This window comes from Artemia franciscana, chromosome 10 (assembly GCF_032884065.1).
Source record: "Artemia franciscana chromosome 10, ASM3288406v1, whole genome shotgun sequence".
NCBI lineage: Eukaryota > Metazoa > Arthropoda > Branchiopoda > Anostraca > Artemiidae > Artemia > Artemia franciscana.
In genome coordinates, this window is record NC_088872.1 from 5,516,901 (window position 1) to 5,533,066 (window position 16,166).

The 16,166-nt window shown below is 35.5% G+C and overlaps 1 protein-coding gene across 7 annotated transcripts in view; it reads right to left on the minus strand.

Moving 5' to 3' along the window:
- Positions 1–2,363: 2,363 nt before the first annotated feature.
- Positions 2,364–16,166, minus strand: part of LOC136031697 (uncharacterized) — a 183,382-nt gene continuing 169,579 nt past the window's right edge. For all 7 annotated transcript variants that reach the window (XM_065711387.1, XM_065711388.1, XM_065711386.1 and 4 more), the window contains 2 exons: positions 6,640–6,815; positions 2,364–2,447 (listed from right to left, as the gene is read on the minus strand). In XM_065711387.1, coding sequence (XP_065567459.1) covers positions 2,405–2,447; positions 6,640–6,815 — 219 coding nt within the window. In that variant the 3' untranslated portion in view covers positions 2,364–2,404. The remainder of the gene's footprint in view (positions 2,448–6,639; positions 6,816–16,166) is intronic.

Below are 16,166 nucleotides of genomic sequence, written 5' to 3' on the forward strand. Positions count from 1 at the left end.
TTCGAAACTGGGAGGATGAGATGATTCCAGCTAGTCCCTCGGTTCGTTCAGACTTCGGTCTGGCCGTGACAGTGGGGCGTGCTTGGAACTAGGTTCCCGCCGAGATCCGGCAGTCACGAACACTTGGCTCCTTTAAGAGACAAATGAAAAGTTTCTTGTTAAATGTTTCTTATGTTTTTTTTTGGGTTGTTGTTTTGTTGGCGTTGGATCATCGATGAGGCAGAGAATTTTAATTTGTATTTTATTGTCGGGTGATGTGAGGGTCACTGTTTCGTGGGGACTGCCGGTGAGTTGATTTCTTTTCCTTATAGATTTATATTTAGATGTTGGTTAGTATGTTTATGACAAGTTTTATCATTCTTTATTTATTGTATGCCGTTTCCCAAATAACGGGCCATTGAGCCCTTTGGGATATTGTTTTTGTTATTGTTATTTTATGAAAATAAATAGAACTTGAACTTGGAAAGAATTAACTTTGCTTATTTATTTTGATGGTTCAACGTGACAATACTGACGAAAATATTTTCAAAATCCAAGCCCAGAGTGTAATTTTTCTCATTCATTATATATAACTTAAAAAATAAAATAAGTAGCCTTTATACTAATTTTAGTTTATGGCTGCAGAGACGTAAATAAATGATGAATAAAATTTATGGAATTTTACGTTTGTTCTTTGATTAGTTTATAACACACGGCAATACCAATTATTTTAATGCTTCGCCGCTTTTTCAACAATTAAGTGCTGCGCTGTCATATTGAAATTTTGCATAAAAAAAGTCGAAAAATACAATGAGTCGAATCAATCCCAAGTAAATTTGAGGCCACTTCCAGTAATGGCGCCAATTCACAAAAATTTAGGGGGGGGGGGTTAAATTTGTCGTTTTTCCAAATAAAACACGAAAAGGCATTTTGAATGCAGTTACCCCAAAAATAGGCACTTTTCAAAGTCCAGGGAGAGGAAAAACGGTCGATACCAATGACTCCTCTTATAATATAAAGTTAGAAAGCTTTTTGATGATTTACAAAGTCCTGGATCAGTTTTTATGTATATTGATAACATCTTCTGACACTGAACCTTAAATCATGACCGTATGACCAATCATCTTTGTTAGATCAATTAAGTTTGACGTCTTGATCATTTTATTTCTAAGCAGATAAACTATTTTAAGCGTCTGCCGTTGACTTATAGACGCCTTGTGAGTCTATACTGACACTTATAGTCTATGTGAGACAAGAAGGATATCCACAGATTAACAAAGTTGGGATTACAAGCAGATAAGTCCAGTTCAACCTTCATCTTTAGACCGTTATACCATTCCGTCTCCTGAAATAAATATCTGCGTATTCCACTCTATATGTTGCACCTCTTTCAAACACATCTTGATTAAAATAACGATCAGTGTTATTCCTGCTTCTGGCGCAAACACTTAAACCATGTCCGTTTCAGGTGGAATGACTGAAATGGCAATGTGTTAGCCTTATAGTCAAATTAAGATTCATATCCCTTGTCCTTCAAATCAGCCCTGGATCGATTTTGTCATTTTGTTTTCTAGTCTATCGCTTAGTTTCTAGAAAAGCCCGGAAATCTCAGAGCTAAGGTTATTTGGAAATGCGCATTTTTCGTTTCCTTATGCGCAGAAACATTTGGGCAACAAAACATTTCGCTGGAACGCAAGCATTCATTTTTTTTTGGGGGGGGGGGTGTTTCAAGCGTTTAGGTAATATATGCAAAATGAAGGAAATATCTGAAGATTTTCAGAATGGGAAACATATCCCCCCCCCCGGGCGTATGCCTGGTTTTGGTACCCAATTGTTTTTTTCCAGCCTTTAAGACATTATAAAACCATACCTTTTGGATATTAACAGTGAAAAAGAAGCTAATTTAAGTTTTCTCTTCTGTGAATTTTATGTTCAGTAGCTAATCCTTTGAATTCCGTAGTCGATTCTGGAGAAGACCAGGACAATCAATAGTTTCAGGTTTATAGAACATGCACCAAATGGGAACTTTCCCCTGAAACTAGGATAAAACAAGGTTCTTTCCCTCATTAAAAAGAGACTAAAATTATCTGGATGAATATAATTTTCAGAATAACAAAACTCGTCTTTTTCTGTAATGCTAAAAACTATTTACTGTGAGAAGATTTCGCTGGATGGGCTAGAGGGAATAAAGCTCCTCATCTCCAGCCCCACTACAAGTTTGTTGTGCTATGAAGTGGTGTACAGTTTTTCAACGATAAAGAATCAGATGAGGATCCGTAAGTCTAGGGAGCATACGACTAAGCAAATCCCAACGTACCGTCTGAATTACATATGACAAGGGAGGCAAAATCGCACGGTTCTCCTGCAAGGTCAACCATATGACATATTATTCTAAATATTTATTTAATGAAAAGACAACAAAATATTAACTAGACTTCGAAAACGGGTTCAGCGTTGACATCCATGACCTAAAACGAAAATTTTCATTAAACAAAAATAGGATTATGAGGTCACAGGGCTTGCCCCTTACGAATCATATTTGTAGGCGGTCCACGAGACCCCCTACCGTTGTTTTGGAGGCCAATTTGTTTTAAATCATATTCAGCTGTGCTTTAAGTCTTTTTGTATAAAATTCCCAACAACTAAACTGTGTATGTTTTTAAAAGTTTGAGTTTGTATAGTTTAAGTTTTTTGTTTGTTTCCAGTTGCCTCTGGAGAAGCCAACTCTATTTTCAACTCTATTGCCATTGCAGCAAAACAGTTAAGATTACGACTTGGCTTGGAGAAAATTCTTGTCGTTGATTGGGTAAACAGATATCAAATAAGTACTTCAATTGAAGATCAAGATCTTTGTTTAATGAAAAGACAACAAAATATTAACTAAACTTCGAAAATGGATTCAGCGTTGAAATCCATGACATACGAAAATGCTTGAAGTATGTCGGCAGGTTATATCGTACAAATATTGCTGAATCTTTTTTAAGGTTTATGCTGCCTTTGAAACGTGGGATTTTGCGACAAGCCTAAAACTGTAATTTAGACCAATAAAAAATACTATTTAGACTCACTAGTTCGGATCTATCTATTCACCGAGTATGAATAATAGAGAATGTTCTAAACTAGCTTAAGAACTGGAAAAATCCCATGTTTACAACCTATTTTTCAATCAGAAAAAATTATAAGCGAATTTCTAAAAAGTAATCAGACAAATAAATGAAGCGGAAACTCGGCGACCGAATAATAACACAATTGTCGCTTAACGATGAAAAATTAAAAACGCAGAATTGCAATGAAATAAAAACTGGAACTGGCATATGGAACATAAACCTGAATGATGTCAAATTTAAAGTATTTAAATTTAAACGCTTACCAGTATTTAAAAAAAAAAAAAAAATACTCGATACCCGCTTTCTAGATAATCTGAGCTATTTTTATTTGCATATTATCCCATAATCTACAAAAAAGAAAACATTTCGTTGAAAACATGTAAAAATAACAATTTTTAAGACATTAATCAGCAACTTTGGGAGTACTGAGAATAACCTCACTCTGGCAAACCTCCCATCAGAATTTGATCATTTAACAAACAAAATCTGCTTTTCCCTGCTATGAGTTTTAGAAGGAATACTCAAAGGTCCTCTATCTGCAAGTCAAAGCACCGGCTATTCCCATTATTATTTTACAAGTTGGAATGATTACAAAAGGAAATTAACCTGAGTGGAAAAATTCACGCCTATTTTTAGCAGAAGAATTTACTATGGTTAGCAAAATGAAATGAATGTACATGAAATAGTTCTGCATCTGTTTAATGCTTTTAACGCTGTCATTTATACCTGATTAATTTTATTAGAACCCCTAAAATGGGTGCACACCCAAGGTGTGCACCCATGACCATCATTCTCGGAAAGAACAGGAAATTTCGTATTATTGTAAAGAGTAGCCTGTAAAAATTATTTTGGGCTTTCAGGCATGTTGAATTTCATAGTAAAAGTTTCGTTAAGAACCCCCCCCCCCCTTTAAATCAAAATTTTTATTGAGAAGGGAAGAAGGGGTGGTTCTCGCGCAAAATTCAACGGGATTAAGACAAGAAGTTGTCGCTTCCAAGTTGCCTGAAGTTACCAGTGATCCTCAAAGTTACGATACTGCCAAAAGCACTTTCTAGAAGGTAGATCGTAGAGTAAAATTATCTAATTGGTAACATTTAGAAGTTAGGGGTAGGATCAGGCCCTGTAGTACTGTTTTTGGTACATCAAAATGACTTTATTTCGATTAAACTGTAAACTGTAACGGAATTAAAAAGTTTACGTAAAAATCGTGTAAATCTGCTTCTTTCTAATCAATATTAATTTAACTTAATAGATAGTCTCCCCAAAGGTCTTCAAAAGAAAATTATTTTCCCAGGGATAATTTCACGTGCTTAAAATACAAAGAAAGCAGATTTTTTTTTCGAAAATTTAATTCCAAAATGATCATCATAAGTAATTTTGTGTGAGACTGCGGTTTTTAAGTGTTAAAGCAAAGACATAAGCAAGAAAATTTTCGAGGATTCGACATAAAACTAAGATAAAATGAAAAAACTGAAATGTTTTGAAACGTTAATAACAACAAAAGATTGAAAAATATTGATAATGCTTAATTAAACCTTTAATAAAACAGTGAATTTTGCAAGAAAAAAAAATCTGCCATAAAAATATTAGTTATAAAATAGTATATAATAATATAGTTATAATATAATATATTTTTATATAATATATAATAATAGTTATAAAATAATATATTTTTATAACTAATATATAAAATATTAGTTATAAAAATAAATAACTGGAAAAAAGGGGAAAGAAAACAAAACAAAAACCAGCTTAAACAAATCAAAACACAAACAGGTAAGAGATCACATCTGGCAGCCTTTATGGCAACACGCAAAAAAGGGATAAAAGAAAACATAAACAATCTTAAACAAATTAAAACACAAAAAAGGTAAAACAACACAAAAAAGTAAGAAAAAAACTGACATGTCATAAACAGTAATAAATACACATAAACACATTCCCTATTTAAGTGCTAAAGTTGATCAATTTCGAGAAAGTTTATAGTTATGACCTTCTAAACTTTATAGCTAGAGAAATATTACAGAACAAAATACCCTCATTTAGATTTGACCTCGCTGAAAATCGCATCTCTGCCTTCCTTAGGCAACCTACTACTCATTACTACTGACTCATGAAGATTTGATGAAGAATGAGAATTTAAAAAATGTATTTAAGGAAAAATATTTTTTTTTTTATACACGTTATCTAATTCTATTTAAATATTTAAAAAATGAAAAAAATTAATTTATATGGAAAAAATAATATCTTATATAAATTTAAGGGAAGAATTATTTGGGATTAAAATTTGGGAGAATGATAATAAATTTACTATCAATGAAAGATATTGGAAGTATAAAAAGACTCGGAAAGTTCCTAACAATGGGGATGGAACCGAGAAAACTCTTTAAAATGTTAGGCACGACGTCCCCTGTTATGTCAGTTTAAGTTAGATCTTAGTGCCGATTCCTATCTCTATTCCTAACTTTTATCTCTATTAGGATCATTCTATCCTCTACCTTTCTGATATTTACCCCCTTTGAAAGCAGTATGATATTAAACAAATCTAACTATTCTGTTTTAGATATGGCAAATTTTTGCTTTATCTCCTCCCTTTCGTATAGCAATGGTAAATAGCGCGTAAGTTTGGAGTGTCTGATGTAATAGCAAACGTGACCACACTGCATAGGGAGCTCTTAGATTCAGCTTTTATCCGATTTTAGCCCCATCATCCTTTAGCCCATCTGTTTAGCTAATGTCGTTGTTATTAATTGTAGTATAAACTATGTTATAAGCCACAGGTGGCATTTCTGTACGTGACGTTGGTTAAAAGGGCTAGGGTGCCATATCGCCTTATCAGTTTTTTGTTGCTAGTGTTTTAGGTTGTTAGTGTTTCATTAGTCAGTCTTTTTTAATGTTTAGTTTTATGTTGGCGTTGAGATTCCGGTTCTTATGTTGTTTTTTTATTCTTTTTTTATTACTCCACGAGTGCGACATAATTTTGCATGATAGGGGTATAAATGAATTCATTAATTATCTTTATATTGAAGAGGATTTGTGACCACGGCCCTTGGGGATTTGTGTCTATAAATTTTATCTTGCAATTGGCAACTATCAAAGCGTAACCGACTCGAAAGAAATGAACAATAAATTAGTCTGAAATACATGTTTAAAGTTTCAATAGAGACAATTGGCATAATAGAAATAGGTAGATTTTCAAGACATTGCTTCATTCAATGATATCACCGTGGCACGTAGCTGAGCAAAATAATATCAGATATGAAATAATTTGTTTGTTGTTTGACATTTTTTTGTTTGACAATTGTCAAACCATTGAACAACAGCTCTCGGGTAGGTAAACAAGGCTGAAAAGAGAGGGGCGATGCCTTCCTCAGTTAAAGGCATTAGCTAGGAAATAGGAACATTTACCCAGAAAGTGCTTCCAGGTACTGCTCGAAATTAGGCAGTATACCCTTTGTCAGGTTGGTATGCCCATAGGTAAGGTTTAATTGCCATTTGGCTTCTCCTTTCTATTACCCAAACCCAAGATAAAATCAGTGTGACTAGACTTTACCTATTGTCTTGTGGGATAGGTTGCTCCTCATCCAAGGCTCCAGATTTCAGCTGCTCCAGTAATTGTTTCCTTAGTTGAATTTTTAAAGGCTGAATTGGATTTTCTCTTGCCATTTGGTCCCTGAGTTTTTCTACAGCTTCCTCTAAGGTAAGACCGTACCATTCCGCTTCTTCTAACTAAAATGAGAGATACAAAGTTTGGAACAGCCTCAAGTCAATTCAGAATGTTTTGACACTCTGTAATAAAGCAGATATTCTGAAAAGAAAATTGGCTCTTTGACTTAGTTGGGTAAAAAAGGAGCAGTTTTTAAGATAATTTTACTATGAATTTTTGAATATCACGTACTCACGTACTAATTAGCCCGACAGACCTTCTTTCAGAAAAGCTAAGAGTGAAGGTTAAGAAATGCACGTTTTCTCAATTTTGACCCCTTACACGCAAAAAAAAAAAAACAAAGAAAGAAAAAAACTCAAAATAAAGAACAAAACAACAGGCCTATGGCCAGTAGAAGAAAAAAAAAGGAGAAATTAAACGACGGATATTTCACCTGAGTAAAACTAGGTATCTTCAGTACTGAACATAGAGGAAATTAATTAAAAGAGTAAAAATGATATCTAAAATAATCTAGAGAATCTTAGATATGTATATAAAAAAAATCTAAAACTAAAAACAATAAAAAAACACACCAACATCTATTTACACAATCAATATTACTGTTATAAACCACGGACTATTTGTATGAACAATTACGAATAACTCTTATCAACACGCAAAAGTAAATTGGATAAAAATGAGAAAATGAATATGAAATTTTATTTTGTCCTGAAATAATTGCCTGGTGGCATCCAATACTGCCACTCTTTCTGGTCTTGTGTTTAAGTCCCCTGGCGATTTTGCGAGACCTTATTACAATTTCAAACTATAGGTTCACTTTTAAGAACAATATCATAAACTAAGCCAACATTTAAATTTCCAGCATCTCTATTTATAGAAAGATCAGCAATTATTGTTTTATTTCAATGGCTTCTCTAGTCCATTATCTTAAGCCATAGTGTGGTTTCCGGTCAATTCGGAAAATTTGAAAAAAATGAGGTATTTTTAACTTACCTACGGGTGATTGGATCTTAATGAAATTTGATATTTAGAAGGATATCGTGTCTCAGAACTCTTATTTTAAATCCCGACTAGATCCGGTGATATTTGGGGGAGTTGGAGGGGAAAACCTAAAATCTTGGAAAACGCTTAGAGATATCACATTGTGTATCTCTAGCCCTCTGTATTATTGGCTCAATCGATATGGCTCTAAAATTTAGAAAACCTCCTGAAACTTGTGTCTCAGATTTGGCAGAAGTAAAATAACTACCACCTTGATCATTTCGTACAATTTGACAAGACCTTAGCTATCTCTTTTGATAGAGGCTTAACACAATGGACTAGAGATGTCATTGAAACAAAAACGAAAAAAGATATTTTTCATAATCTTTCTATAAATAAAGACACAAAAATTTAAATACTGACTCCATTTATGGTATTATTCTTGAAAATGAACATACAGTTAATAACTGTAATAAGGTATTGCAAAAACAGGGGACAAAAAAACACGTGGTGAGTGGCTCCATGTGGTGAGTTGTCATTCTTCCCTCGTTTAATTAAAGACTCTTTTGAAGTTAAATGAGTGTCTCTATAGTATCTTTACATATAAAAAGACAGGGGACTAAAAAAAAAAAGACCAAGAAGAATGGCAGCATTGGATGCCAACAGAAAGACTATTTCACAACAAAATAATTATTTTCATATTTGTTTTCTTATTTTTATCCAGTTGCTTTTGCGTAATCACGGAAATGACTCGTAATTGTTTACTCATCTTTTTTTTTCAAAAAAGAAACCCCGAAATTTTTTTTCGAACTGTATATGTGACAAAATGACCTAAGATGGCGACTACCCAACCAAATGGGCGACAAGCAGTTATAGTTATGCCACCGAAGTCACGTAGTTATTAATTCTAGATTTTAGATGGTATTTTTACATTTCTCATGTGCATCCTATTTAATCGTCGTTCTTTAGCGTCACCTTACGTGACTTTGATACAAACTTTGGACACACAATTACAAGTTACGAAACTTTAACTTGTAACCTAAGTCAGTATAATTAAACCTAAAACAAGTTTGAATTATATATATATATCTAATCGCGAATATATATATATATATAATACACACATATATATATATATATATATATATATATATATATATATATATATATATATATATATATATATATATATTATATATATATATATATATATATATATATATATATATATATATATATATATATATATATATATATATATATATATATATATATATATATATATATATATATATATATATATATATATATATATATATATATATATATATATATATATATATATATATTAAAAATTTATGTGTGTATATAGTTCCATTGCAACTGAACCCCGTGCAGCTGAACTCAAAAAGTTGAACCCTCGTGCAACTGAACCACCATGCAACCGAACCCTTGGGCAAATAGACCTCGTGCAACTTAACGCCGTTCAACTCAAACTCATTCAACAGAACCCTGGTCCAAATGAACCACATGCGACTCAACCCACATTTAACTGAAACCTCAGTATGCAACATAACCCCGTTTAACTGAACCCTTGTGCGACTAAGGGAATGGAACATTTGGCTCCATAATATCGCTTTTTAACGGGTTAAAGCGTACTATCTTCGACTTTTTCCGATTAGAATGTGAAACAGAAGAAAATACCGAAGAGAGAAAAGAAAACATGATGACCACAATCAGATCTACCTTCCAAACGGCACATTACAAAACATACCTAAGCGGTGACACCAAAAACCAACTTTCCTGTACTTGCATCAGAATTATGTTCAAAGGGGGAGGAACGGAGCAATTAGGGCTGCACAGGAAGGTGACAAAACCTCTGCAATTCCATTCCTTTAGTGGCGACCAAACAGAAGCTACTAGGAATAAATTAAAGTGCACGGATATTGAATCCTAGCCTCTACAAAAGTACGTCCAAAATAAAAAATTAGCAGCAGAAATAGAGCTTTTGATGAAAAAAAGAGAAAGAAAAAGAATCTAACTAAAATGACAACACGTTACGCATATGTTATACTTTTTCGAGCGAATTATCGTACTTTCCGGCACAACCACACAAAAATCCCAAAATCGAGGAGGGAATTTATTGATTTACAGTTCTTGGTGCACTTTTTGCCACACTCACTAAAGAGTTCTGAATATCCCGACGGAAGCTAAGAAGCCCTCGAAACAACAGGAACAACATCTTGTCCAGAAAATTGCCATTCATAACTCAAAGGGCTAGGCAGATAGGTTTTGCAGTCAATGTGGCATTCCAAATTGCAAGCTGATAGTGAGAACTCTTACAATGTTCCACAAACACCCCCTCTGTAGGAGGCAACGCTTTAAGCTCCTTCTTACAGCGTACAAGTGTACTCGTAAATCAAGGAGGGAAAACTGATTAGGATCCCTTCCATAAGCGCTGATTATTATCTTTGTTGCAAAGTCTTGAAAGGAGTACATACTGGCTTCCATGAAGGTTTCATCTCTCAACTTCTGTATTGCACACTGAATCTCTATGCACAGACCGCTCTTCTTGGCGAACGCTAAGACTGTTCGTTTTTTTGGAGAAAAAGTAACTCATTGTGTTACACCCCGAAATGCAGAGAATAAACGCCAGGAGCTCAACATTTGCTTTTCCGTTCTCTGGATCAAAAGATCAATGGGGACATAATAATTTGGAAACTTCACGAGGAGTTGAGGCACAACATTGTCACCAGGAAATATGTTAAAGAGACAAGGGAATTGCTCCACTAGTATCACAACTACATCAGTATCACTAGCACAAACAGTATCCCTTTCAAAGCCGTTTTTGAAGCAAAAGGCAACGTGCAGAGCCATTCTGGTGTCCAATTTCTCATGTGTACCAGACAGAAATTTCTTGAAACTGAGCAAGTCAACATCGTGACTTAAACATACAACTCTCATCATGTCTTCAAATCCTCCAGACAGCCATACCCGCAAGGTGTCGGTATTACTTAAGCTGCTTACATAGTCAAATTCATTTGCTTCCCATGTTTCATAAATTGCTTTCATTAGATTTGCTTTGCTCTTTGCATTTGAAGCAATCTTTTTTGCAGTTTTCAATTTTTGAGCTCGTTAAGAAGAAGAAGTGTCGAGCAGCAACCAGGTAACTGGTAACGCCCACTGCAGTCCCTCAGAGATATACTGCCACCATTTGGATCAGTTTCACCAAGCAGTCCGTCATATCTGTCACACACGATATGAATTTCACTTGCTGTTTCAAGTATCCCTTTCAATACGGCTTTAAGCAACCACATAACACAGGTTCCGACGGTTTCAGGTTCAGCTGGTGGCTTTTGGCGAACTAGTGGCATGAAGTCGATAACAAAGGCTTCACACCCATACAAGCAACGTTCCTCTTCGAAGTTCGGGTCAGACTTATCTCAGAAAGTCTAGCATGGTAGACTTAACGCCATTTCGAATTACCAACGTAGAATCCCTGAGGTCAAAACTTGAAGGAACATATGAAACGAGCTCAAAGCTCAGAATATTTTTAAGCTATTTCAGTTTACTGTTAGGGCTGGATTCTATCCCACACAAGATTCTCTTTACTGTCATAAGCTCTGACAAAAGTGCGCTTTGTCCAACGCCATTCGTTTCTGATCCTGATTTTCTTGAAGCAACATCCATTGGGGATACTTTAACTTTTGAAAAGGCTTTTCATCCCCTTTGACATAGTTGGCCACAGATTCAAGTCCTCGATCCTCAGCTGAAAGTATGAAGCTAGCAACCGATGGACTGGCCTGCTCATTGGTTATCACATTCATAAGGGCTTTTTCAGTTGTAGTAAAGCGGTCTGTGTGACAGTACAATAGAGGCAAAACTTTTTACAAGCATCATCTGATTTTCGATAAATTTTGAGTTATCTTCGTGATGTGGAGAATCAAACTAAGAAATTTCACTCATATTAATTCGGTCATACAAAGCAGACGAAGCTGAGGCAACAATAGGTAGGGTATTAATCAACTTTGCGACTGCTAAATGGCTTGTTGGCTTGTAACACCAACCAGACCAGAATGTCTTTTTGAATCAAGATTTATGGTGGATTCAACAAATGATCCGGCAGCACAAAGTTAAACGAGCCTGGTCGCCTTTTCGCAAAAGCCTCTTTCAAATAAGTCTTGCACTTCATCTGGAAGTTTTCTCATCTCCAAGATGTATTGTATCAGACAATTTGCATACTTGTGATGGCCTGCAGCTACAATGAAGGGTAGCGTTAATTTGGCACCTAGAAGGTGGTCAGACTAGCAGCCAGATCGCGCACCATGATGAAACTGCCAGAAAATAATCATCATCTTCTCATTTTACTTCCGAACTTGCAATTTTGATTTCCGTCACGAGAGCTTTCAAATCTCTCCAGCCACGGACATAAAAGCTCTTATTTCTCCTTGACTGTTTCAACAACACCAGCAAAATTGTCAGAATTTTTATCAAGCTCTTCAAGAATTGTTGCATAACCATCATGTTCTTGACCTTTATGAAAGTTCTCAAATGCTTCCCAATATAGCTGGGTACTTCAAGCATAATGACATGTCCAGAAATGGCACTGTAATACGGCTTTCCAGTCATAACTTTCCATAACTGAAAGTCTTCGATTATCAACAAAGTGATGACATTGACTTTCGTGCAATGAGATCGCATTGCTAGGTAGCGTTCCCGTAAAATCTTCGCTAGGTGCATAAGTGTAGCACAAAGAGGGTGTCCGAGCGTGGAAATATCCGGGTTACATCGGGGGAGTTAGAGCGGGGGTGGAAGGGAACTTGCAAAACTTCTTGGTATTGCACTGAGTATAGCTTTTTCACGCTAATGCCGATCAGTTGAAAAACTCGTAAATTCTTAATGCTTGCAAGTGCAAAATAAGGCAACGTAAATGTGAAAAGTAGAGTGGAGAGATAATACTCCCCCTTTACTCTTGAAATCACTCATTAGTGGAATTAGATCTGAAATTTCATGGATAAATATTCTACCAGAACACTCAAAAAAGCTCCCTAGAATAAAAATATACCCACTTTTTTTCCATTTTCTGCAGATACACCCTTTTTGCCTTTGACGCAAGTAATTTTGAATGCTCTAACAGATATTCGTTTTCAACGCTTGTTTCTGCCCCAGATTTTATATTCAAACCTTCTTTAGCTCGTTGAGCCCAGGTAACTTTTCTAGCGATCTTTCTTTATCGTGGGGCGGATAATGAACGCCCACCAGAACAGACCAGACCCAGAAGAATTATCCATTAATCAGAATCTTGTACGAATGCTGTGCTGTTTACTAGGCTATAATTTCCTCGAAGGGCACCACCCCTCGAGCAAAGATAGAGTTGACCACAAAATCACCGTCTTGCAGGGACCCCGAAATGGTCGAGGTAGCCCTATGCAGAGGGCGTTGTCCATAGTACGAATGTAATAATGCAAAATAAATTGATATTAGCAAATATGAGAAGTGATGAATAGATCAAAAGAACGAGGAACGGTAAAAAAAATCAATGTAGATGGCGGAATCAATGCAATACTAATGCTTTTTTACATGCAAATCAATTCCAATAATTCGAGATGCCGTCCCTCCGCCCTACGCCCAGAAATGACGGACTTGTTTAACTCCTTTAAAGACGCCCAGAACAATTTTTTGGTCAATCTATGCTGTGACAAAGAGATTTCATGCCTGAAAATGTTGATTGCAAGCTTAGGAATTGGTGAGGTAGTTATCGCCACAAAAATACTTTCACTGACAAAAGCTATAGTGACTTTAATATTGTCATTTCGCTTTTGCTTCTTTGCCACCGTAAACAGGTCTTTAAACAACGACACAATCGCATATTTCGGTGCTTCTTCAATGTCGTTGTAAGTACAACAAACAGTATCTTTAAAATCGTTTTTATTTATTTTAGCGTCACATTCACAGCATTTGACGGTTACACGGTTGGGTTTGGTTACAGACACATTGCAGTACGCTCCTTATCAGCACTTGACATTTCAAAGCAAATGTCAGAACAACTACCATCCATGCTAATTTTACAAAACCACGAGTACGTTACTCACACAGCTTAGACACCAATATAGTTATGAAAACTCGATTTATTTTTGGGACACGGTGCGCGGTAGCGATGCTAGCGGCTGAAGACAGGAAACTGGCAGCACAGCTCAGATATCAATATTGGTATATAAGCTTTGTATGCCACAAAACAAAATTGCGTTCCCGCCTATGGTGTTGTAGTACGATCTATGCGTCGGAGCGCGGGCTTGGAGGAGGTGCCAAGTTCAGAGCTCTGTATCAAAAGCTTCTCATGGGCAAGATAGGAGTTTTCATAACTGTATATTGGTATCTAAGCTGTGATTACTCAGGAGAAATGTAACTAAGCACCAAATTCTACTTTGCCTTTCTTTTCAAACCCGTTTCAAACTAGCCGATTGACTGACAAAATACAATTTAATATTTTTTTTTCTAGTTTCCGAAGGCGCTGAACACCTAACTTGGATAAAATAAAGGGACGGTAACTGCAACTCGTAAGAAGTTTCAAAAGGGGAATGGAAAAATTCACAGAACAGTTTAAATGGGAGATGAAATAATAGTATTGGAAGCTTTTGCCTGTTCTTCTGGTAAATTAAGGAGTGCACACATGTGATGAACATCTATAAGACTTCGAAGATCCCAAGGGGTATCCGATGCACTTGACAATATAATATTCTGAAAGAATTGTAATAAAATATAACTAAAAACAATTTCTCGAAACAACAAGAACAGCCTAACCTTACAAATGAATAATAAAGAAAGAGGAAAGAAAAAGAACGCTTTTTGCAAATTTGCAAACCTCTATTTTCTGAAGCCAGTATTATTTCAGCAATACTTAAGAAAAACTAATGTTCCTTCCTAAATTTCAACTTTAAATTAACCTTAGACCCTACTAGATGGTGATCTTACTATTAACATCACGAACAGCACTTCTATATACCCTAATATCTCGTATTGATCCGGCCAATCTTCGGAACAAAATCAATAAGGTTTGCTGTCTTACCATCTCGTGAATACCATGTTAACTTATGGGCCATTTTATGACCAAACACAAAATTGGTACAAGAAGATTGTTGGACCTACAAAATTGCAAAAGTCTGTAGCCATTACTGTTTTCTTTCTCAACACAAAATTCACCTTGGCTACACAAAATTCACCTTGGCTAGAATACCATCTATCCCTATTTCTACCAACTTGGGCGTTAAAATCTCCTAGTAAAAAGAGCAAATTTCTACCAACGACCCTGTCTTTTTGCTCCTATAACTGTAAGTAAAATTAATCTGAGTCACTTGCATCTCTATCAGTCGATTCTGCAGGGGCATACACTACTATAACTGATACCCCGAACTTTTTATTCATAAGATGAGCAATTAGTATTCTATTGTTAATACCTTCCCAGCCTAAGCTAGACTTAGCAGCTCCCTTATTCATCACGAGCCCTACTCCCTGTCTATGCACCCCATCCTTCCTGCCTCAATAAACAAATTCTATATCACTTAATTTCATACTTCCTACCCCAGGGATATAAGTTTCTGAAACTCTTAATAAGTACAGTTCGAATCGCCTGAATTCGTCAGTAAAAATGTCAGTGCAGGACGGGGATCACATATCTACACCGAAGCACAAAGGGGGGTTAGAAACGGACAGCAAGAAGTCCCTGGTACCTCCTTTATGAAAATATACATTTTGCAATCCTGGGCCCATCTTGGTCACAACACGGTTTTCAGAACTTGGCGATGCTCTTCTATCAAAAGAAGTCGAAATCCTGCACAGACAATCTCAAGCCTATTACCTCGGACTCAGTATATATTCATGCCAACAAATATTATGCTACTATGGGAAGCCAGTCCATGGTAGATAAATCAGCTAGGAAGAACGTCGTATACAGAGTTGACTATTGCAGTCAGTAAAACCTGCTATAGTTATAGACTTATGTAAAAGTCATTTTTTTATATCGAAATAAAAAAAAACTTTCCAAAGGTAAAGGCCATATTAAACTCTAGATCATAAGATACAAGTATCTGTTAAAATCAAACAGTTAGTGGTAACGAATTGTAAGTAGGGAAAGACCCGGTTCAATAGTAACTGAAACTAAAAAAAAGGAATTTTGATTCCAATAGATACATCAAAGGAATAGAACGTTTATGCTGATTTTGAATGTATAAGTTTCGTCAAGTTTAATCTTACCCATCAAAAGTTACAAGCATGATAAAATTTAACTTGTTTTTGAAAAAAAGGAAAACATCCTTTAAAAGTCTTAAAATCTTAATGAAAATCACACTCTCAGATTCAGCATATCAGAAAATCCTACAGTAGAGGCTTCAAGCTCCTATCTGCAAAAATGAGGAATTTCGTATTTTTTGCCAGAA